Below are 22,833 nucleotides of genomic sequence, written 5' to 3'. Positions count from 1 at the left end.
ACTGGGTATACTGGTTTTTCAGCTATTAAAAAGAAGCTAAACAAACATAATAAAAGTAAAAGCTAATCTTTTGTTTGTGAGCTAAAGCATTTACCCTGTTACCTCTCAAAATCATTTACCTTTAATGCCTCATTTCCAAATGAAAAGTTTTCAAGGTAAGTCAGGCTATAGAATTTTCTCAAACAGAGAGCTATTAAGCTAGCTAGAAATTTATATTAAAATTTGTTCCAAGACAAATTAGTAAACATACACAATTATTTCTAAAAGTAGATTATCTGGAATCTCCAATTTACTACAAATGAAGAATAACAACACAGCTATAAGAGAATTTGAGGCCAGGAGCAGTGGCTCACGCCTGTAATCCCAGCACTGTGGGAGGCCAAGTTGGGCAGATCACCTGAGGTCAAGAATTCAAGACCACCCTGGCCAACATGGTGAAACCCCATCTGTTCTTAAAATAAAATAAAAAATACAAAAATTAGCTGGGTGTGGTGGCCCATGCCTGTAATCCCAGCTACTCAGGAGGCTGAGGCAGGAGAATTGCTTGAACTCAGGTGGCAGGGGTTGCAGTGAGCTGAGATCATGCCACTGCACTCCAGCCTGGGTGACAAAGTGAGACTCCATCTCAAAAAAAAAAAAGAGTGAAACTGAAGCCTTTTTCTCAGAAGGGCATCTTGAGGTAACAGGATAAAAAGGTGAAAAGAAAAAGACACAGGGCAGAAATCACTTTCCCCACCTCCTTTTCTCATTCCAACTCACTGCCACATTTAAAGTCTCAAAGATATCAAATTATAAACAGTGGCACACAAGTAAAGGACAGAACTTCAGCAGAACTGAAGAAAGCACGAGTGAAGTGGAAACACGGGCTGAAATGAGAAGTGAAGAGGACATTGGAGACCTTGGGCTGAACATGGGCTAGAAAAGTCTTGTGGGCCACGACGACTGAGGTGATCTGTAGAAATAGATAACATCCATCTCTGACCACACCATTCAATGGCACACTGACTGACACCACACAGAACCATCTGATGTACAAGTTTGGTATTCCAAAGGGCCACTGCCAATGTGCCAATACAAGTGACAGATACTATCCTCTAGGCAAGATCAAACTTAATTGTGTGTGAATCCAGAATTAAACTGTCAAGTCAATATAAAAGATTGTAAAGATAGCTGGGCGCAGTGGCTCACGCCTGTAATCCCAACACTGTGGGAGGCTGAGGTAGGCAGATCACAAGGTCAAGAGATCAAGACCATCCTGGCCAACATGATGAAACCACAACTCTACTAAAAATACAAAAACTAGCTGGGCATGGTGGTGCGCACCTGTAGTCCCAGCTACTCAGGAGGCTGAGTGGGACAGGAGAACTGCTTGAACCCAGGAGGTGGAGGCTGCAGTGAGCTGAGATCACGCCACTGCACTCCAGCCTGGCAACAGAGCAAGACTCTGTGTAAAAAATAATAATAATCAAAAAGAATAAAAATAAAAATAAAACACATACACACACACACAAAGTATACTTCTTTTAACAACTATAGAGGAAGCAACTGTATCCATGCAAGAGAATAAAAGTATATAGAGCTTATATTCCAAATATTTTGTCTATACCTATGGAACAAGATGTGGCCCAAACAGTTCTTATGAACACAATGGAGAAATCTGTCTAAATAATCTATGTCACCCAAGCTATCTCTAGTACAGCACAACATACCACAGTCCCCACTTCCACCCCGGCCCAGCAGTAACATGGAGCTCCTCCCCAAGTGAGTGTCAACAAAGGCCAAAAGGAGAACGTCAACTTTGACCCCCACACTGGCAATAATGAAGTGGTATCCCCATTCCCCTGCTGGAGTAGTGTCAGAAAAGACTTGCTAAAACACAAAATTAAAATAAGAACCTCATAACATAATACCCAAAGTATCTAGGTTTCCACTTTAAAACTCTCACCATGGCAAAAACCAGTAACATCTCAACTGAAAAGAGAAAAGACAATGAATAGACAATGCCACCGAGATAACACAGACATTATAATTATCGAACAAGGATTTTAGGAGCCATCACAAAATGCCTCAATGAGCAATCTCAAATACTCTTGACTCTTGAAACAAATGGAAAATAAAAGGAAGTCTCAGCAAGCAAATACAAAGCCACAGCAAAGAAACAAGATATAAAGACAAAACCATATGGAAATTCTAGAATTAAAAATCACAATAACTGAAATAAAAATCTTAAGAGATGGCCTCAACAGAAGAAAAGGACAGAGGAAAGAAACACTGAACTTGAAGACAGAATAACAGACATTACCCAGTCCAAACAAAAGAGAGAAAATAGACTGAAAGAAGTAAAAAAATAAAATAAAAAAAAAAATAAACAGAGCCCAGAGCCTCAGGGACATCTGGGATATATAAGAAAAGATTTAGCATTTGTGGATTACAATTCCCAGAAGGAAAAGAGAAAGAAGGCAGGACCAGAAGGTATGCAAAGAAACAATGGCTAAAACTGCCAAATTTGGCAAGAAAAAAAAAGGGAAGAAAAAAAGAAATAAACTAATAGATTCAATACTGAACAAACCCCAAATAAGTTAACCCAAAACAAAACAAAACAAAAAAAATCCATTCCAAAACACATTATACTCAAACTTCTAAAAACTAAAGACCAAAAAAAAAAAAAATTCAGCTTCCAAGGACATTTCTAATCAGAAATCTTGACACACACACACCAAAAAAAAAGGTACCACAACATTTTTGTGCTGAAAGAATTGTCCATCCAGAATTCTATGTTCAGCAAAAATATCCCCTGAGAATAGAGCAAATCAAGACTTTCCGTTGAAATAAAACTAACACAATTTGTCAACAGCACACCTACTTCAAAAGAATGGCTTGGGATGTTCAGGCAGTCCATTATTTTTGTTGTTGTTGTTGTTGTTTTTGTTTTTGTTTTTTTGGTTTGTTTTTGAGATGGAGTATCGCTCTGTCACCCAGGCTGGAGTGCAGTGGCGCGATCTCAGCTCACTGCAAGCTCCGCCTCCTGGGTTCAAGCAATTCTCCTGCCTCAGCCTCCCGAAATAGCTGGGACTACAGGTGCACGCCACCACACCCAGCTAATTTTTGTATTTTTAGTAGAGACAGGGTTTCACCATGTTGGCCAGGATGGTCTCAATCTCTTGACCTCATGACCCGCCTGCCTCTGCCTCCCAAAGTGCTGGGATTACAGGCATAAGCCACCGTGCCCGGCCTATGTTTCTTTAATTAAGAAAAAATAAATAAATATTAAAAAGAATGGCTAAAGGAAGTTCTCTAAAGAGAAAAGAAATGATAAAAGAAGGAATTTGGGTACATCAAGAAAAAAGAAAGAACAATGGAAAGAGCAAAAATATGGATCATAATTATTTTCCTTTTCCTCTTGCGTTTTCTAAATTATGTCTGGCAGTTGAAGCAAAAATTATAACTGATGTGAATCTCATGAGATTCAATGTATATCAAGGAAAGATTTAAGACAATTATATTAGAAATGGGGGGCCAGGCACAGTGGCTCACACCTGTAATCCCAGCACTTTGGAAGGCCGAGGCAGGTGGATCACTTGAGGAGTTTGAGACCAGCCTGGCCAACATGGTGAAAACCCATCTCTACTAAAAATACAAAAATTAGCCGGGCGTGGTGGTGGGCACCTGTAATCCCAGCTACTCAGGAGGCTGAGGCAGGAGAATCGCTTGAACCCAGGAGGCAGAGGTCACAGTAAGCCGAGATCACGCCACTGCACTCCAGCCTGGGCAACAAAGCGAGATTCTGTCCCAAAAAAAGGCACACACTGTATGAGTAGTAGCATTACTGCTGAGTAGTATTTAGTGTATGATGTACCACCATCAGTTTAAATATTAATCTATTGAAGAACATATATTATGGAGATGATAAAATTATAGAGATGAAAACAGAGTAGTGGTTAAGAACAGTGGAGGGAGAGGAGTAAGTGTAATTATATAGGAATAGCACCAGAGAGATCTTGGTAGTGAGAAAATAATTCTGTAACTTTATTACAGTGGTAGTTCAAGGAATCTACAGGTAGAATTACAATGACATAGAACTACACACACACATTGTACCAACATCCCTTTCCTGGGGCTGGTCTGTTTTTGTTTTTATTTTTTAGAGACAGGGTCTCACTTCTGGTTATAATATTGCACTGCAATTTGTAAGATGCAACCTTTGGGGGCAAAATAGGAAAAGTGTACACAGGATCTCTCTAAACTATCTTTGCAACTTCCTATTAATCTATAATTATTTCAAAATAAAATATTTTAAATACAGAGTTTATAAATGACTTAAACTAGAAAATAAAACACTTCAGCTATAATGATGAATCAAAACTAACAAGATTAAACTTAATAATAAAGAACAATGGGCCGGCACAGCGGCTCACGCCTGTCATCACTTTGACAGACTGAGGCAGGTGGATAGCTTGAGGCCAGGAGTTCAAGACCAGACTGGGCAACACAGTGAAACCCTGTCTCTATTAAAATTACAAAAATCAGCCGGGCATGGTGGCACACGTCGGTAATCCCAGCTACTTGGGAGGCTGAGGCAGAATTGCTTGAACCCAGGAGGTGAAGGTTGCAGTGAGCCAAGATCATGGCACTGTACTCCAGCCTGGGCGACAGAGCAAGACTCTGTCTCAAAAAAAAAAAAAAAAAAGAACAATTCTTTTTTCTAACAAGCTCTGCAGTTAAAAAAAATTGTGTTTGGGTATAGGATTATAGGATGTGGGTAACCAAGAAAAGACATGACTACTTTCCTAAATGCCAAAAAAGTCATCTGAGGGCAATCTAAGGAAGGTTATCAAGAAGAGTGTATCTAAGGACTTAAGACACAGATACTTCAGAACATTTGCTACAACAGTTGAGAGACACTACAATAGTAATTTTTTAATCCAGTATATTTCTCAAAAGACTGTTAGATATTTTTACTAAAGCTTGAAGGAATAAACAATTCTTATCTTATGCAAACTGTTCCAGAGAATAAAAAAAGAAAGCTAACAAACTCATTTTATGAAGCCCATATAATCCTGATACACAACCAGACAAAAACAAGAAATCAAAATTACAGTCCAATCTCACTTTTGAATATTGATGCAAAGTTCTCAAGTAAATATTTGCAATTACAGTTCAGCATGTACTTCATATTTCATAGCCAAGTAGGATTTATCCCAAAAATGAAATAATTGTTCAAGCTGGACAAGGTGGCTCATTCCTGTAATCCCAGTGCTCTGGGAGGCTGAGGCAGGAGGATCACTGGAGGCCAGGAGTTTGAGACCAGCCTGGGCAACAAAGAGAGACCCCCATCTCTACAAGAAGAAAAAAAAGAAAAGAAATAACTGTTCAATATTTGAAAATGTATTAAAGTAACTCCTCCTATTAAGAGTAGGTGGGGTGGCTCACACCTATAATTTCAACACTTTGAGAGACCAAGGTGGGAGGATTGCATAAGCCCAGAAGTTCGAGACCAGGACAGGCAATATAATGAGACCCCATCTCTATGAAAAATTTAAAAATTAGCCAGACATGATGGCTCCCACGTGTGGTCCCAGCTACTTGGGAGGCTGAGGTGGGAGGATCTCTTGAACCTGGAAAGTCAAGGCTGCAGTGAGTCATGATCAAGCCACTACACTCCAGCCTTAAAGTACAGTGTCTCAAAAAAAAAAAAAAAAAAAAAGAAAGAGTACAAACGTCCAAAACCATATGATCATCTCAATAACAGAAAAGCTTTGACTAAATGTCAATACTCACTGTCATTCATGATTTTTTTAATTAAAAAAAACCCTCAGATTAAACTAGGAATAGAAGAGCATTGTTTTAATCTGAAAAAGCATTTCCACAAAAACCTACAGTTATCACTAGTAGAGTACTATAATAAAATCCCATTCTCTTTAAAGTCAGAAAGTCAAAAAAGCACCTGCTGTCTGCAGTTCTGATCACTATTTTAATAGAAGTTCTAGCCAACACAGCAAGACCAAGAAAAGAAACACGAAGTGTTAGAATTGGAAGAGACAAAATAACCACTATTTGAAGGCAATACAATAGTCTGCACAGAAAACTTTAAAGAATCTGCAGACTATTAAATAAGAGAGGTCAAAAAAGGTTGCTGGATTAAAACAAAAATCTTACAAACCTCAGTAACATTCCCATATGCTGGCAATAATGAATTAGAAAATAGAATTTTTAAAATATTTTGACGACAGCAACGAAAACTTAAAGGTACCTAAAAATAAAGCTAGCAAAAACTATGGAAGAGTTGTTTTGGGGTTTTGCTTGTTTTTGAGACAAAGTCTCACTATGTCACCCAGGCAGGAGTGTAGTGGTGCAATCACAACTCACTCCAGCCTCGATCTCCTGGGCTCAAGCAATCATCCCACCTCAGCCTCCCAAGTAGCTGGGACCACAGGTGAGTGTCACTACATGTAGCTAATTTATTTTTATTTCTGGTAGAGACAGGGTCTCACTATGTTGCCAAGGCTGGTCTCAAACTCCTGGGCTCAAGCAATCCTCCCACCTCGGCCTACCAAAGTGCTGCAATTACAGGTGTGAGCCACTGTGTCCAGCCCTCTGTGTACGAGTGTAAGGGCTTTGTTGTTGTTGCTGTTTGTTGTTGTTGTTGTTGTTGTTTTGAGACAGCGTCTGGTTCTGCTGCCCAGGCTGGAGTGCAGTGGCACAATCTCAGCTCACTGCAACCTCCATTCCCAGGCTCAAGCAATTCTCATGCCTCAGCCTTCCAAGTAGCTGGGATTACAGGTGTGAGCCACCACATCCGGCTAATTTTTGTATTTTTTAGTAGAGACAAGGTTTCACCATGTTGGCTGGGCTGGTCTCTAACTCCTGGCCTCAAGTGATCCACCCACCTTAGCCCTCCCAAAATGCTGGAATTACAGGTGTGAACCACTGCGCCTGGCCTGTAAGAGCTTTTTAAAGAATACTTTAAGGCCAGGTGCAGTGGCTCACTCCTGTAATCCTAGCACGCTGGGAAGCTGAGGTGGGTGAATCACAAGGTCAGGAGTTCAAGACCAGCCTGGCCAACATAGTGAAATCCCGTCCCTACTAAAAATACAAAAATTAGCTGAGCATGGTGGCGTGCACCTGTAGTCCCAACTACTCGTGAGGCTGAGGGCAGGAGAATCGCTTGAACCCGGGAGGTGGATATTGCAGTGAGCTGAGACTGTGCCACTGCACTCCAGCCTGGGCAACAGGGCAAGACTCCATCTCAAAAAAAAAAAAAAAACTTTAGAACCTTAGAACACTACTGAAAAACACAAGAGACACGAATAAACAATAAAACACATATACCATCTTCAAGGATAGGAATACTCAATTCCTATCCACGAAAGTCAAATTTGATGTCAAATTTTTCCCCAATTAATCTATAAATAATAATCAAGGCCGGGCACAGTAGCTCACACCTGTAATTCCAGCACTTTGGGAGGCCAAGGCAGGAGGATCATGAGGTCAGGAGTTCCAGACCAGCCTGGCCAACATGGTGAAACCCCATCTCTACTAAAAATACAAAAATTAGCTGGACGTCTCTACTAAAAATACAAAAATTAGCTGGACGTGGTGGTGGGCGCCTGTAATTCCAGCTACTCGGGAGGCTGAGGCAGGAGAATCATTTGAACCTGGGAGGCGGAGGTTGCAATGAGCCGAGATCACGCCATTGCACTCCAGCCTGGGCAACAAGAACGAAACTCCATCTCAAAAAAATAAAAATAATAATAATAATAATCAAAACCCCATTATAATTTTCATGGAACTTAAGCTGATTCTAAAATGAACACTAAAGAGTAAGAGCCAAAGCTATTCTGAGAAAAAAAATGAGTAGGAATCGAACCCACTAGATTAAAACATGATAAAGTCATAGTGTTTAACACTGTGAGTATGGAACGTATGGAACACAGATAAATACATCAATGAAACAAAAGACACCGAAAACATTCCCAAGCATAAATGGTACCTCGATATGATCAAAGAGGTGTGCCAAATGGGAACGCACTCTTTAATAAATAGTGTTGGGACAACTAGCCTTCCGCATGGAAAACAAAATTACCTATCTACTTCACACCATACTTACAAATTAACTTAAAATTTTCTTAGAAAAAATACAGAAAGTCTTTATGACTTTGGAGTAGAAATGCATTTTTTAAACAGAAACAAATCATAAAAGAAAAAGACTGAAAAGTATTACTATATCAAAATTTTAAATTTCTAGATGATAAAAGATAATTTTTAAAAATGTCATAGAATAAAAAAGTATCTGCGAAAAATTCATATTTAACCTCTACAAAGAGTTCCTATAATTCCATTTAAAAATGCAATAGAAAAATGGGCAAAGATATGAACAGGCAATGAAAGGTGCTCAACCTTACCAGTAATCTGAGAAATAGAAATTTTTTGAATGAGCCATCATTTTACATTCATTAGACTGACCAAAATGTAAGTCACACAATACCAATTATCAAGGATCTACGAAACAGAAACTCTCACACACTGCTGATGGGATATCCATCAGAACAGCCTCCTGGAGGAGTAACGTGGCAATACCTAATAAGGTGTTGCCTAAGGATGAAGGGGTGTACACTCTGTGACAAAACAATTTCTGATTATTTCCTCTCAGGAAACTAGCAGATATGCATAAGGAAATTTTTACTGCACCATTTTATATAACAGAGAACTGTGAAAAATGCCCAAAAGGAAAAAAATTGTTGTATATTCACGTTAGAATTCTGATGTAGATCTGTATGTATCAGCACTGATACATGATAAAAACATAATATTGAGGGTTTTTCTTTTTAAAGACCATGCAGAAAGTTATTTACAGTGTGATACCATATTGGAAATGTCTGAACTCACAAAACAATGTATCTTTGTACATGTAATATACGGATAAAAATGGAATAGAAACACAACCAGAAAATATCCACCAGAGGAAAGAAAAGACGAAAAGAAGAGAGGGCTGATACTCAACCTATAATGTGCCATTTATTCATTTACTCTGATACAGAGATGAAATATGCAGTAATGACGTGTTCATTCTTGGTGGTGAGTCCATGGGGTTTTCGTGTGTGGGGTTTGTTTCTTTTTTTTGTTTTTTTTTTTTTTTGAGACGGAACCTCACTCTGTCCCCCAGGCTGGAGTGCAGTGGTGCAATTTCGGCTCACTGCAACCTCCACCTCCCGGGTTCAAGTGAGTCCCCTGCCTCAGCCTCCCGAGTAGCTGGGATTACAGGCACCCGCCACCATCCCGGGTTAATTTTTGTATTTTTAGTAGAGATGGGGTGTTGCCATTTTGGCCAGGCTGGTCTCAAATCCCTGACCTCAGGTGATTCGCCCACCTTGGCCTCCCAAAGTGTTAGGATTACAGGCGTGAGCCACCGCGCCCAGCCCACTGTTATATTTTCTATCTGCAGCCTAACTCTCTTCCCTAGGCCTTAAACCTCTTCACACCTGAACTCTTCCAATATTGAATGTCTAAAATGTGCGCCCTTTTTCTCGGCCCCTCGCTGCTCCTCCTCTAGCCTCTTTCTACACCACACATTCTCTGATCACCACACATTCTCCGCCTGAAGCTGCGGCAGGACCACCAATATCCTCCAACAACTTAAGAAAAAAAAGTAGGGAATAACTTTCTTCAAGCAACCAAGCAAATTCTGCACAGAAGCTCCAACAACCCAGACATAAGCAGAGCCGCCCCTGGAGGCAGGGACGGGGCTTGAGGATTCTCTAGTCCAGTGGGCCAGGCCCCAGAGAGAAGCCTCCAAAACAGTCTGAAAATTCCTGGTATGCAAAATAAAAACAGAATTCCTTAAGAGGACACTTGCAAGTCCCTTGCCACCCAGTCCTTCCCCACAGGTCGTCTCCACCTCCTGGCGCTCTCCCCACCATCCCACAGCACCCCTGCTTCTCCACACCCCCACAGCACCTCACCTCCATGCCACGCAGAGAAAGTCTTGCTCCAGCACTCACCACACATCCACACACTTGCACAAAATGGTTCCACTCCCAGCCCCAAGACACGCAGCAGGCCAACCATCCACGGTGACCCAGGCCCTCACTTCCCCATCTCAGTATCCTCACTGCTGCCCGAACATCTTCTAACCTTGACTCCTGGGGCCTCTCTTCTCTATCGCTCTCTCTCTCGCTCTCTCTCTCTCTCTCTCTCTCTCTCTCTCTCTCTCTCTCTCTCTCTCTCTCTCTCTCTCTCTCTGGCAACAAACTCAGCCCAACAATGTAACTGTTCTTTCACTCCCACCTCTTTGACATTTGTATTATCCTCCTAGCTTCTGCGACTGCTAAGGTTCTGATAGCTGCAGTCTGAGAGCTCTCCTGCTTTTTGACAGTGAATGAAATCCTGATAATAACTGTCTTCGCTTCCCGTCTCTATTAATGATGACAGGTTAAATGGGGCAGCCAACTGAATGCTACCGACAGCTTTAAATGGCAACACATTAAAGCAAAAGGTGCAAGGTCAGCCTTTTATAGCTGTCGCACTTAACAAGGTTAAAATCTAATCTTCTGCTTTGAAAACTCAGGGAGTTCAATTTATCAACTCAGCATGGAATGATCGGGTTCTGGGGCATTCACATTAATGAAATTCACAAAAGACTGATTCATCCTACAGAACACCAATTGTCATGGACTGAACCATGTCCCCACAGAATTCACTATGCAGAAGCCCTAACCCTCAATGTGACTGGATTTGGAGACGAAACTTTTAGAGAGGTGGTTGGGGTAAATGTGGGGTCCCCATCAATAAGAGTGGTGGCCTTATCAGCAGAGAAAGAGACACCAGCGAGGTCCCCAGCAACCCCACACACTGACACAGAGATGAGACCATGGGAGGACACAGAGAGAAGGCAGCCCTCTGCAGGCCGTGGAGAGAGGCCTCACCGGAAACCAACCCTGACGGCACCTTGATCTTGGACTTCCAACCTCCAGACTATGATAACATTAATTTCCCCAGTCTTTAGTATTTTGTTATGGCAGCCCAAGCACACTAAGACACTCGTTTCTGAATTCAAAATGAGGACACAGCAGACCAATCATGCCTGTCATCAGGATAACCCATTCATGGCAGCAGAGCGTTTAGATCTAGAAAATCACATTCATGGCCAGTTTTTCAGCAAGCAAGGAACTGGAATGAGGTTACTTAAATGTTCTCAAAGAATCTGGAGTCCACTTTCTAGTGATGTGAATACCCACATTCACCAAACACAGCTTTAGCCCTCCCCTGAATAAGCACTAATCAAGCACCTTCTCTCCAGCTGCTTTTTCCCTGTCGACGTTCCCCACTGTTGACAAAGCCTGTTATTACAACATCGTGGCCCTCTAAAAACTTACAATTTCTAAAATCACAACTTATCTTATTAGAGCTACATGTAGAGAACAGTTTCACTTTCTCTTGATTAATACATCCTACTCTTTAGAAAACTGTTTCCAAATAATAACCTGAAATATAGATAGTTCCAGGGAATCCTATCTTTTTTTTTTTTTTTTTGACGGAGTTTCACTCTTGTCACTCAGGCTGGAGTGCAGTGGCACGATCCCGGCTCACTGCAACCTCCACCCCCCAGGTTCAAGTGATTCTTCTGCCTCCCCTCCCGAGTAGCTGGGATTACAGGTACTTGCCACCACACCCAATTAATTTTTGTATTTTTGATAGAGACAGGGTTCCAACATGTTGGTCAGGCTGGTCTTGAACTCCTGACCTCAGCTGATCCACCCGCCTCAGCGTCCCAAAGTGCTGGGATTACATGCGTGAGCCACCACGCCCAGCCAAGAATCCTATCCTTTAACAACCGACTAACCTCGGGAAGACTCCTACAAGAAATAAAGAGTGAGTAGAACGCCCCATGCCAAACTGCAAGGACACTTCTGTTATTCTCTACTGATTAAAACTTAAACAAAAACAGAATACTACTAAACACAATAAAAACAGTCATCAGGCCTATCATTTCCACCAAAAAAAAAAAAATCTTTCAATAGAGTGAATAGTGTAGTACAAGAGATATTCAGTCCATTAAGTTACTAAGCTAACAGACTGTATGTACTTAAAATTACAAATTAACCTTAAAGACCAGATATACTTTTTCTAGGCAGTTCAGGCATTTATAATTGAATAAATGGACCCTGCTGACTATCCAAGCTGAGATTCCAACGACAGTGACAAGGGGCTTTATCAGAATGGAACAGAAGGACTAGAAAGTTGTGGGGTAACCAGAACAGTCTTCTAAAAGAAGATGGTAAGTACATTAATATACCTTGAAAAACAGAATCAGAACACTTAGAACAATTCTGAGAAACACAGACCTTTATAAACCCAAGGATAGAGCTTTACTTACATGAAGGAATAATGAACTGGGGCTCAGTGTTGCCTGCGTAGCCAAGCTTGGTATACCTAAAAGCACAAAGTCATCAACACATGTTTAGATAACAATACTCTCGTCTATATTGGATTAATGTCTTTTATTATAAGCTCTCCAAGTCCTAAAGTAGCAAGCCTCAGAATACTCCTTGAAATTAAAAAAAAAAAAAAAAACTTGTGATCACTGAGAATCAAACACTAATTTCAAAGAAAGCAGTTTCGCAAAAACTTAAAATATTATGCTTGTTTCTAGTAGAAAAAAAGAAACACAGATATACTAACATATAAATTACATTTATGCATCCCTAATAACTTTAAAAGTGCTTTTACACTCTATCTTTACAAAAACCCTGTGAAGAAAGTAGAAATTATCCCTGTTTTGCAAATGAGAAAAGGGAGGCACTGAGAAGTTGATTAAACTGCCCACATTAGTGAAGTGCAGAAAAAGAACTCCCATCTACATATGCAGGCTAATTCCAACACTGGCTCTCTAAGAAGTATACTTACTTCCTAGAACTTTTATACAAACTTCCTGAACTTTGCGGGGTGGGGGGCGGCGGTTAGAAAATGATTATATAATTTTCTTAAAATGTCATGGCATATGTCTAAGAAACAGCTACTGCCGTCTCCTGAGAATCATCTGACAAGAGCATCTCTTTATCATCTCATTTCAGAAGGAGCCCATTTTCTGTCAAGACACTGCATGATAGATTCCAAAAGTCTTAACTAAAACAAATGCCAAAATACTACTATCTGTTCCAAAAGCATTTGCTGATCTCCTAAATATAAAAGGGGGGGTGGTGGGAAAAAACCACCACTCAGAACCATCTGCTGGAAATAAAGTTGAAACGCGGTAAGCAAATCGAGAAGACTCATCAGCGCTTCCTTTCCTATTAGGACTACTCTAATTCACAGTAACGTCTGGACAACCAAGCCGTCATTCTGTAACAATGCTTATTATTATTATTTCAACACTGCTAACACTAGCAGTGTTGAAACTAACTTCATTCATTCAATTTTAAAAATTATTTCAATATGCTTAATATTAAATTTTTGATCTGGTAATATTGCTAAATTCTAATAAATTAATTTTACGATTTTTAAGTATGGTTTACCATATGCTAATTTTACTATTTTTGAACACACGGTGAATGGATAAGGTCTGGGGAAACCAAAAAAAAAACAAGTCAGCTCCCCTCAAATCACACATTGCTGCTCAACTTCCACAGGACCTGAGGTCTTCGTGCAACAGGAGCCAGGGCAATGCCAAGTCCTGAGACTCCTCAGGCCTACAAGGAGCTTCTGGAGGCAAGACCCAGGTGAAGCCCTCTCCAGCTCCACAACTCAAGAGCTGGAAACAGAGTACAAGGCCAAGTGGACCTACCACAACTCCACTCCGGGGTTCCACCTACAAGGTAGAATTCAGAGCCAACCAAGAGCCAACCCAGGATGGAGACAATAGAGAGCCTGACCTTTAGAATTCCAGATCCTTCCCAATTTTAACATATTTCTGGAATTATATTCCAGAAAATAAATATAAATAAGTGAATTACTAACCCAAGGCTAAAGATGCCTATGGAATCCAACAAGCAGACCAGAAATCACTAAAATCATCGAATCTGTGTCTTTAACAAGCTACCTCAGCTACTTCCCACAAAAATGATGCACCTTATGCTTAAATAAATCCAACTTCCCACACTGTTAGACTATGAGTTCCACACGCTGCCCAGAACAGGGTCCTTTCTCACGGTTATATCTACACCCCCGGCACAGTGCCTGGCACATGGCAAATACTCCAGAAATAACTGCTCAATGTATTCTCACCAGTTGTAAAAAAGGTAATCATTGTCAAACTGCTAGCGGAAGGACCAATATTTGCAAGAGGGAGGCTGAAAGTCAGAAAAAGAATCTGATGGAACCAGAAAAAAAAATCACAGACATCATCTCCTACAATCTCCTACTTAAAGAGGAGCAGTGGCCTATGTGTAATGGGTTTCAGAAAAAAAAAAAAAAAAAAAAACACTGAAACGAATATGGTAAAACGTTAACATTTATTAAAATTAGGTGCTAAGTTTCATTCAGGCTATTATATCATCTTCGTATTTTGAGTATACTATACTGGTTAAGATCATGCACTTTGGCACCACACTGAGTTCAAATCCCAGCCCCACTATTTGCCAAATGTGTATCTTTGGGCAAGTTACTTTACCTATCTGTATGTCAGTTACTATAAAATGGGGATAATAGACTGAGGCAAGAGGACCCGTTAAGCCCAGGAGTTCGAGGTTGCAGTGAACTATGACTGCCCCACTGCCCTGTAGCCCGGGTGACAGAGCGAGACCCTGTCTCGAAAAAAAAAAAAAAAAATCTGAAAAGTTTAAAAAAACAAACAAAAAGCAATTTGTTCTGTATCCCAAGTGATAGCATTCATTCTTCCCACTGTGCACCATGGACAGTTTAATTTGTATAGTGGTGAGAATGAAATGTATGAAACAAATGGTAAATCTAGTAGATACCTGATAGGCCTTCAACAACTATGCCTCATTTCCATCCCAAAGTTTTGTACCCTGAAATCATAACTATGGCCCACAGCAGGAAAAGGTCAGACTACAAAAACAGACTTGAGCACTGTTAGGCTCACAGCTCTAAAATTCAACTAAACACTAATGATACGACTCAGCAACAGCTGCTGGAATGTTCAGATTCTTAAGTCACAACATTCTTTTAGACAGTATAGTCTTGGAAGGAGGTCTCTGTCAAAGTCACACGGGTACCTTAAGTATCAATGACATTAAGCCAACAATGATTTTCGTGACTGAGGCAAACATGAAGACATATTAATTTTTTTCTTTTTTTTGAGACAGAGTTTCGCTCTTTCGAGCAGGCTAGAGTGCCATGGCGCGATCTCAGCTCACTGCAACCTCCGCCTTTCTGTTTCAAGCGATTCTCCTGCCTCAGCCTCCTCAGTAGCTGGAATTACAGGCGCCTGCCACCACACCTGGCTAATTTTTGTATTTTCAGTAGAGATGGGGTTTCACCATGTTGACCAGGCTGGTCTCGAACTCCTGACCTTGTGATCTGCCTGCCTTGGCCTCCCAAAGTGCTGGGTTACAGGCGTTAGCCACCGTGCCTGGCCCTAATATTCTTATGTGTTAACAACTTACTATGAGATCCTTACCCTCCTAGCAGAACTGACATTATTTTTAAAAACACTGGCAAAAGCACAAATTCTTCAGATCACTTTATTCTAATATAATATCTTTCCACTTTCCTGGGCTATTCCTTACATATTAATAGTATCAAATACACTTGAAGTTTTGTTACTTTGAATAATCATAATGTAACAAACATCAAACAAAATTTGAGACATTCAAATTTAAAATTTTAATAAAATCTGCACCAACATAGGCTCATCCATCACTAACTTCAATGACAATCTATTAAATATAACTCAGTAGATGTCATCTAAAAAGTACGCATCCTCAAATTCTTTCCCAGGAGGAGAACGCAATGCTAGACTGGCCTGCCCCATTAGAGATGTTAACATCACAGCTCAATGCCATGAAGAGCAGGACCAAAAAAACAAAAGCAAAACACAATTCTTAAATATGGCAAGTGCTCAAGACACCATTTACCAAAAAAAGAAACATTCCCTATTTCAACCAGTTTACTAGCTAGTAACAATGTAGCAGGCACTGTACTAGTCACTGAGCCGTACTCAGACTGAGGATAGGGGAGGCGGGTGGACATGGCCCAGGTCCTCAAAGTATTCCTCAAAATGTTTACCTATTAGTTACAGGACTTCAGATTGAGTTTTCCAGTTGTAGCATGGCTTACTTTACCTGGAAGGCAAGTTTAAGATCTGGGTAGGCATCAAGGAAGAATAAGCCACATGTGGCTGACCAGATCACCTGGGAAACTACGGAAACAGATTCCCAGGGGCTGTGCGCGATTCACTAAATGGGAATCTCCAGAGAAGGCTGGGCATCTGTGTTCTTAACACCCCTCGCTCACCCGCATGGTTCTGGTGGTCAACCAGCTTAGAACTCACTGACCTCAACTATGCCACATGAAGTCACCTTTAGCATTTTTATATAATGCAAGCTTCCTCACTGTCACATTATACCAAACCCTTCTTCCACCCACCACATTTAGCACGATATATCTATAATACTGAAGTTTAATACTGGTCAGAAGTTCAGAAGAAATAACTCATATGTCCTTTTTTTTTTTTTTTTTTTTTTTTGAGACACAGTCTCACTCTGTCACCCAGGCTGGAGTACAGTGGTGTGATCACGGCTCACTGCAGCCTCAACCTCCTGGGCTCAAGTGATCCTCCCACTTCAGCCTCCCAAGTAGCTGGGACCACAGGCACATGCCATCACACCCGGCTAAGTTTTTTTTTTATTTTTTGTAGAGAGGGGTCTTCCTATGTTGCCCAGATTGGTCTCAAACTCTTGGGCTCAAGGGTTCCTCCCACCTTGGCCTCCCAAAGTGCTAGGATTATAGGTGTGAGCCACCGAGCCCAGCTACCAAATGCAGCAATTTTGTCTTATTATTTAAAACACTGTGTGTTTAGGTACTCTATGAAAAAAAAAAATGTAGGAAATGCTTTTCAATTCAAACTATGCAATTAAGAAGTAGTGAAAAAAGGCCAAGCACAGTGGCTCACACCTGTAATCCCAGCACTTTGGGAGTCTGAGGCATTGGATCACCTGAGCTCAGGAGTTCAAGACTGCCCTGGGCAACATGGTAAAACCCCATCTCTATACTAAAATACAAAAAATTAGCTGGGCATGGTGGCACGTGCCTGCAGTCCCAGCTACTCAGGAGGCTGAGGCACAAGAATCGCGTGAGCCCTGGCGCCACTGCACTCCAACCTGGGCAACAGAGTGAGACTCTATCTCAAAAAAAATCAAAAATAAATAAAAAAACAGAAGTAGTAAAAAAAAAAAAAAAAAAAAAAACTAGGCTCAACCCAGGAAAGTAAAAAACTTAAACTAAAAAGGGAAAGATTCCTTAGGAAGAGATGATGGCAGAAAAAAAAAATCTCAAACCAAAATAAAATAAAACACTAGAAGAATCCTTATTGAAGCCAGAATTAAGCCAAGGAGATCTACTATCATTATTCTGATTTTACACTGTTTAGGAAGAATTAGATATTACAAATCAAAAAGAACAGAGTAAAGGAAAAGGATTTTGGGAAGAAGGAGGAGATTAAAATTTAATTCTTTTTTTTTTTTTTTTGGACGGAGTCTTGCTCTGTCACCCAGGCTGGAGTGCAGTGGCACAATCTCGGCTCACTGCAACCTCCACCTCCCATGTTTGAGGGATTCTTCTGCCTCAGCCTCCTGAGTAGCTGGGACTACAGGCGTGCACCACCACGCCCGGCTAATTTTTGTAGTTTTAGTAAAAACGGGGTTTCACCATGTTGGCCAGGCTGGTCTCGAACTCCTGGCCTCAGGCGATCCACCTTGGCCTCCCGAAGTGCTAGGATTACAGGCGTGAGCCACCGCGCACGGCAAATCTCATTCTTTATAGATGATAACTGTATACCTTGAATAACTAAGGAAATTAAGTTAAAAACTAAAGCAATAAGGGAATTCAAAAAGATGACCAGTTACTAAATGAATAGACAAAAATCAACAACTACCCTGTCTAACAATAAGAACATATAATGGATGAAAACATCCCACTCAGAATGGCAACAGCAATAGAATGTTACCCTTAAGAATACACTACATAACTACATGAATAAGCTATTACTCCTACCCTTAAAAATAATATCGCTCTTTAAATAAACTCTCTATATACAAGAAGACAAATAGAGACATGCCTTAATCTTACACAGGAAGAGTCCGTTTTGTTTTTTTTGTTTTTTGTTTTCTGGTCAATTGGTTCAGGATGAGGAAGAGTCAATATTTTTTAAAGAAATATTGAATATCACTAAATCTACCTACAAATTTAATGCAAAGCCATTCAAAACTGGTGCCAATACTGAAGGTGGTGGTAAATTATACACAGGTGATAGTAAAGGGTTAAAGAGCCATTATAAAGGGTCACATTAGCTATCAAAAATTTTAATGCATATACCCTATTAGCCAAATAGTGCCTTTCTAGAAACCTACCCCACATAAGTATTTGTACATGTATGCAAAGATATACACACACAAAAATGTTCGGTGAAGCACTATAATAGCAAAACCACCACCAGAACCTGGAAACACTCAAAATAGAGGATAGATTAAATAAATTATATTACATCCATTCAATAAAATTCTATACAACCATCAAAAATGAAGATGTATACTTACTGCCATAAACGGATGTATAATATAGCTTGAAAGTGCTTGAAAACAGTATATGTTTATAATGTGAGGCCAGCTTAATAGGGACACAATGCTAGGTTCAAATCCCAGCACCAGCTACGTGACTTCAGGCAAGTAAATTCATCCCTTCATTCCTTGGTTTCTTCATCTCTAAAACGTGGGTAATAATCCCTACCTCAGTGTTAAATGTTGCCATTTTTGGATAATATTTCCTAATTCAAAAGAAGTAGGATTTCATGGTGCACTGATTTATTTACTTATTACTGAATATTATTTTTTGTATACTAGTGATCTCTATTTCTCTCATGAATTGTCCTTGGATAACTTTTCTACTGGAGTTTTAGTGCTTCTTATCAATTTGTGTGAATGCTTATACACTGAGGATATTTGTGCTTGCTCATTACATTGCTAATTTTTCCCAGCTTGTTGTTTACCTTGTTATACATTTTCTGCAATATAAGTATTTAAACAGTCTAGGTGATCAAATCTACCAATTATTTTCCTGAATAATTTCCTTTATTATGTTTCTACTTTGAAAGTCCCTCTATATGCTAAAATGTCATATCATTTCTCTTCCACTTTTATATATATATATATTTTATCCCAAATGGGAAGAACTACACTAATCCAATTTTCCCAAACATATGTATATAAGCATTCAAGACCATCAACTTTGCATTGCCCTTGGTTTTTTTAACACTACCTTCCCAAAGCTAGCATGATAGAGGTAGGCACTACTCTCAAAAATACATAAACTATACTTACAGATTGCCAGCCATGTTCTCAAACTCACACCACCTTCCATGAGTCCCTTAACTTGTCTGAGACCTTTTCTCATACAGAAATCAGGAAAGACAGAAGAGGAAGCTATGGAAGCAGACCCAATCAATAGCTGCATAAAGCACTACCAATAGTTACATGTCTGCCTTTTAAGCAAAGAATGCGTTATAGCTCAAAATTCAAAGCAATATAAAAAGGTATCCCTTAAGAAGTCTTACACTACCCCATTTCTGCCTTCTATCCACCTTCTATTCCTGTGTATCTTTCCAATGCCTCTCTCTGTACATACAATATATTATTATTTGCCCCCAATTTTTTTTTTTTTTTGAGACGGAGTTTCGCTCTTCTTGCCCAGGCTGGAGTGCAATGGCGCGATCTTGGCTCACTACAACCTCCGCCTCCTGGGTTCAAGCGATTCTCCTGCCTCAGCCTCCCGAGTAGCTGGGACACCACAGGCATGCACCACCACGCCCAGCTAATTTTGTATTTTTAGCAGAGACAGGGTTTCTCCATGTTGGTCAGGCTGGTCTCAAACTCCCGACCCTAGGCCTCCCTAAGTGCTGGGATTACAGGCTGAGCTATCACGCCCAGCCTGCCCCAAACATTTTAAACAGTCCTTGCACGAAGACTCTTCCACTTTACTTGTTAAATGCTCCTATCTTTTGACAGCAGTAATATGTAGACTTTTCAGTTCTGCAAAGTCATGAAAATTAACCTACTGTTGACTCAACATATTTATATATAATTGAAACTGCTCTTCCAACCATGTGTCTTAAGCAGAAGGTAATGACCCTAAGGTCAATTAATTTATGTTTGAAAGTAGAAATGTTACATCTTAAAACAGTGTTTTACATCTTTTTTTTTTTTTTTTTTTTTTGAGACAGGGTCTCACTCTGTCACCCAGGCTGGAGTGCAGTGGTGCAATCATAGCTTATTGCAGCATTGACCTCCTGGCCTCAAGCAATCATCTGCCTCAACTTCCTGAGTGGCCAAGACTATAGGTGCACGACACCATGCCTGGCTGGTGTTCTCAAACTGTGTCCTGTGAGAAGTTCTTTTGATTGAGACCCCTGGTGCGGTCCAGTCTCAAACCCCAAACTTCAATCAGAATAGCTCTACTCCCTCCTAAGATTTTTCACAGTTTAAATATGGCTTTGATAAAAGTCAAATTGTTCCCAGACCCTAACAATAGTTTTAAAGCAACGCACAATCTCCATATTGTGCAATGTAAATTACATGACCAATTTTTTAATGTTCCTTGGCTTGTTGCATAGAAAAGCATAGTCTCTATAGAACGAAGAATTCAATATATAAAGTTCAAACTTAAATATTTTATCCAGATCCAGCATCTTTGCCTGTCCTTAAATTTTCTATTTCTCCTTCTGAGTACTTTTTTTTTCTCTATGTTACTTCGTATATATAAGATCATAAAGCACACTGCCCTTTTGTGGATTCTGAACATTATTGTAAGGTAAACTCTGACTTCCAGTTGAAGTGTTTTAAAAGTGTTTTAACTGTTTAAATGATGGACTAAACATATTATCTAATTTCACTCTTTCCCAAAGCCCCACTAAAACCAAAGCAAAACAAAATTTTAAGCAATTATTTTAAAAATTAAAAAAAAAATTTAGGCCAGGCACAGTGGCTCACACCTGTAATCCCAACACTTCAGGAGGCCGAGGCCGGTGGATCACCTGAGGTCGGGAGTTCGAGACCAGGCTGGCCAACAGGGAGAAACCCCATCTCTACTAAAAATACGAAACTAGTCGGGCGTGGTGGCGGATGCCTGTAATCCCAGCTACTCGGGAGGCTGAGACAGGAGAATCGCTTGAACCCAGGAGGTGGAAGTTGCAGTGAGTTGAGATCACGCCATTGCACTCCAGCCTGGGCAACAAGAGCAAAACTCCATCTCAAAAAACAACAACAAAAAAATTTTAAAGCAATATTAAACCATGAGGATGTGGAGAAAAGAAAAGGTGACAACAGCAAGATTTTGGCCCTGAAAAGCTGAGGACCCATCGTGCCTGACTTTAGAGATATAAGAAAGACAGCAGGGGCAAGAGCTCAGAACGAGCCCAACATACTCCCTAGATCCTTAAAGGCTCTGGAACTTGGTGGTGCCCACGTACCTGTGGGACTGGAACAGGAGGGCTGAGGAGCAAGTGCGGACAGCCCAAAATACTCAGGCCATGGTGAGACCCTCTGCCGCCCCACACTGCTGGGCACTTGCTCCTCCCTGGCTTCAGCCTTCTCTACAAGTTTTCCCAAATGTGTAAAGCAAAGGTTCTCTGCACCCACAGTTAACTGGCAGGGTCAGAGTACAATGATAAAATCAAACATTTTTAAATAAACCAAAAAAATAACAATTAAACCCTTGTTTCATTTAATTTTTTTTGTTTTGCAATTAAATAATACTCACGCTTTCTTTTACTGTGCATTTGTTTGGCTTATTTTTGAACCATCCTTTTGTTTTGTTTTTTTTTGAGACAGGGTCACTCTGTTGCCCAGGCTGGAGTGCAGTATCATGATCTCCACTCCCTGCAACCGCCACCTCCTGGGTTCAAGCGATTCTCCTGCCTCAGCCTCCTGAGTAACTGGTATTACAGGCATCCACCACCACGCCCAGCTAATTTTTGTATTTTTAGTAGAGACGGGGTTTCGCCATGTTGGCCAGGCTGGTCTCGAACTCTGACCTCAAGTGATCCACCCACCTCGGCCTCTCAAAGTGCTGGGATTACAGGCGTGAGCCACCGCGTCCGGCCCCTTTTACTTTCTTTTTTGAATTTTTTTCCATCCTTTTACTTTCTGAATGAATGACTTATATGTAACTACCATAGTTTTCGTTTAGTACAGAAAGTGAATTTAGTTGAGTCCATGCCAGGTGAGGTCATCTCAGGTGCAACAGTCTTACTCTTGTTTTAACTTTTGTACTATTCCTTGTTGTTGCCTGTTTCCTTTTACTCTGTAATCTATTTTATTTGGTTGCTTTTCTTCCTCTCAATTTTACTTTTACTTTTACATTTCAAAGGTATACAAAGTCTGTTTTCAGCATAATAGCCTTCTCAATTTATCAATTTCAAAAAATGAAACAGTATTCCTTAACTACATATTCTGAAAGATATGACAATTAGCACAGTGGTATCTCCCACTCCCCAGCTCAAACCTAACCTAATCCCCCCATGATATTGTTGACTTTCAGGAAATTTTGCTATGGCATGTTATCATTGTGTTGACATTTTTAAGGTTGAGTCAGTATTTATTCAATTGTTTTTGCCTTCTGGCTTATTTGTCCAAGAAAGATTATTCAATTATTGAAGCTGGTATCTTT

General features: G+C 40.3%; 1 protein-coding gene across 8 annotated transcripts in view; it reads right to left on the bottom strand.

Annotated features, from left to right (window-relative positions):
• ACTR3B (actin related protein 3B) overlaps nt 1-22,833 on the bottom strand; it is a 107,096-nt gene that overhangs the window by 71,021 nt on the left and 13,242 nt on the right. For 3 of the 8 annotated variants that reach the window (XR_010134787.1, XM_055392482.2, XM_055392484.2), the window contains exon 2: nt 12,374-12,429. The exons of 1 other annotated variant lie outside the window; for it this stretch is intronic. Coding sequence is in view for 6 of the 7 variants with exons in the window: in XM_055392482.2 (XP_055248457.1) it covers nt 12,374-12,429 (56 nt within the window). In the remaining variant the exon portion in view is untranslated. Of the gene's footprint in view, nt 1-9,959; nt 10,485-12,373; nt 12,430-22,833 lie in introns of those variants that run through there. 4 more of the 8 variants (XM_063708872.1, XM_055392483.2, XM_055392487.2 and 1 more) reach the window with 4 other exon arrangements.

Source organism: Gorilla gorilla, chromosome 6 (genome assembly GCF_029281585.2).
Source record: "Gorilla gorilla gorilla isolate KB3781 chromosome 6, NHGRI_mGorGor1-v2.1_pri, whole genome shotgun sequence".
Lineage (NCBI taxonomy): Eukaryota > Metazoa > Chordata > Mammalia > Primates > Hominidae > Gorilla > Gorilla gorilla.
This window is presented reverse-complemented; position numbering and strand designations above follow the sequence as displayed.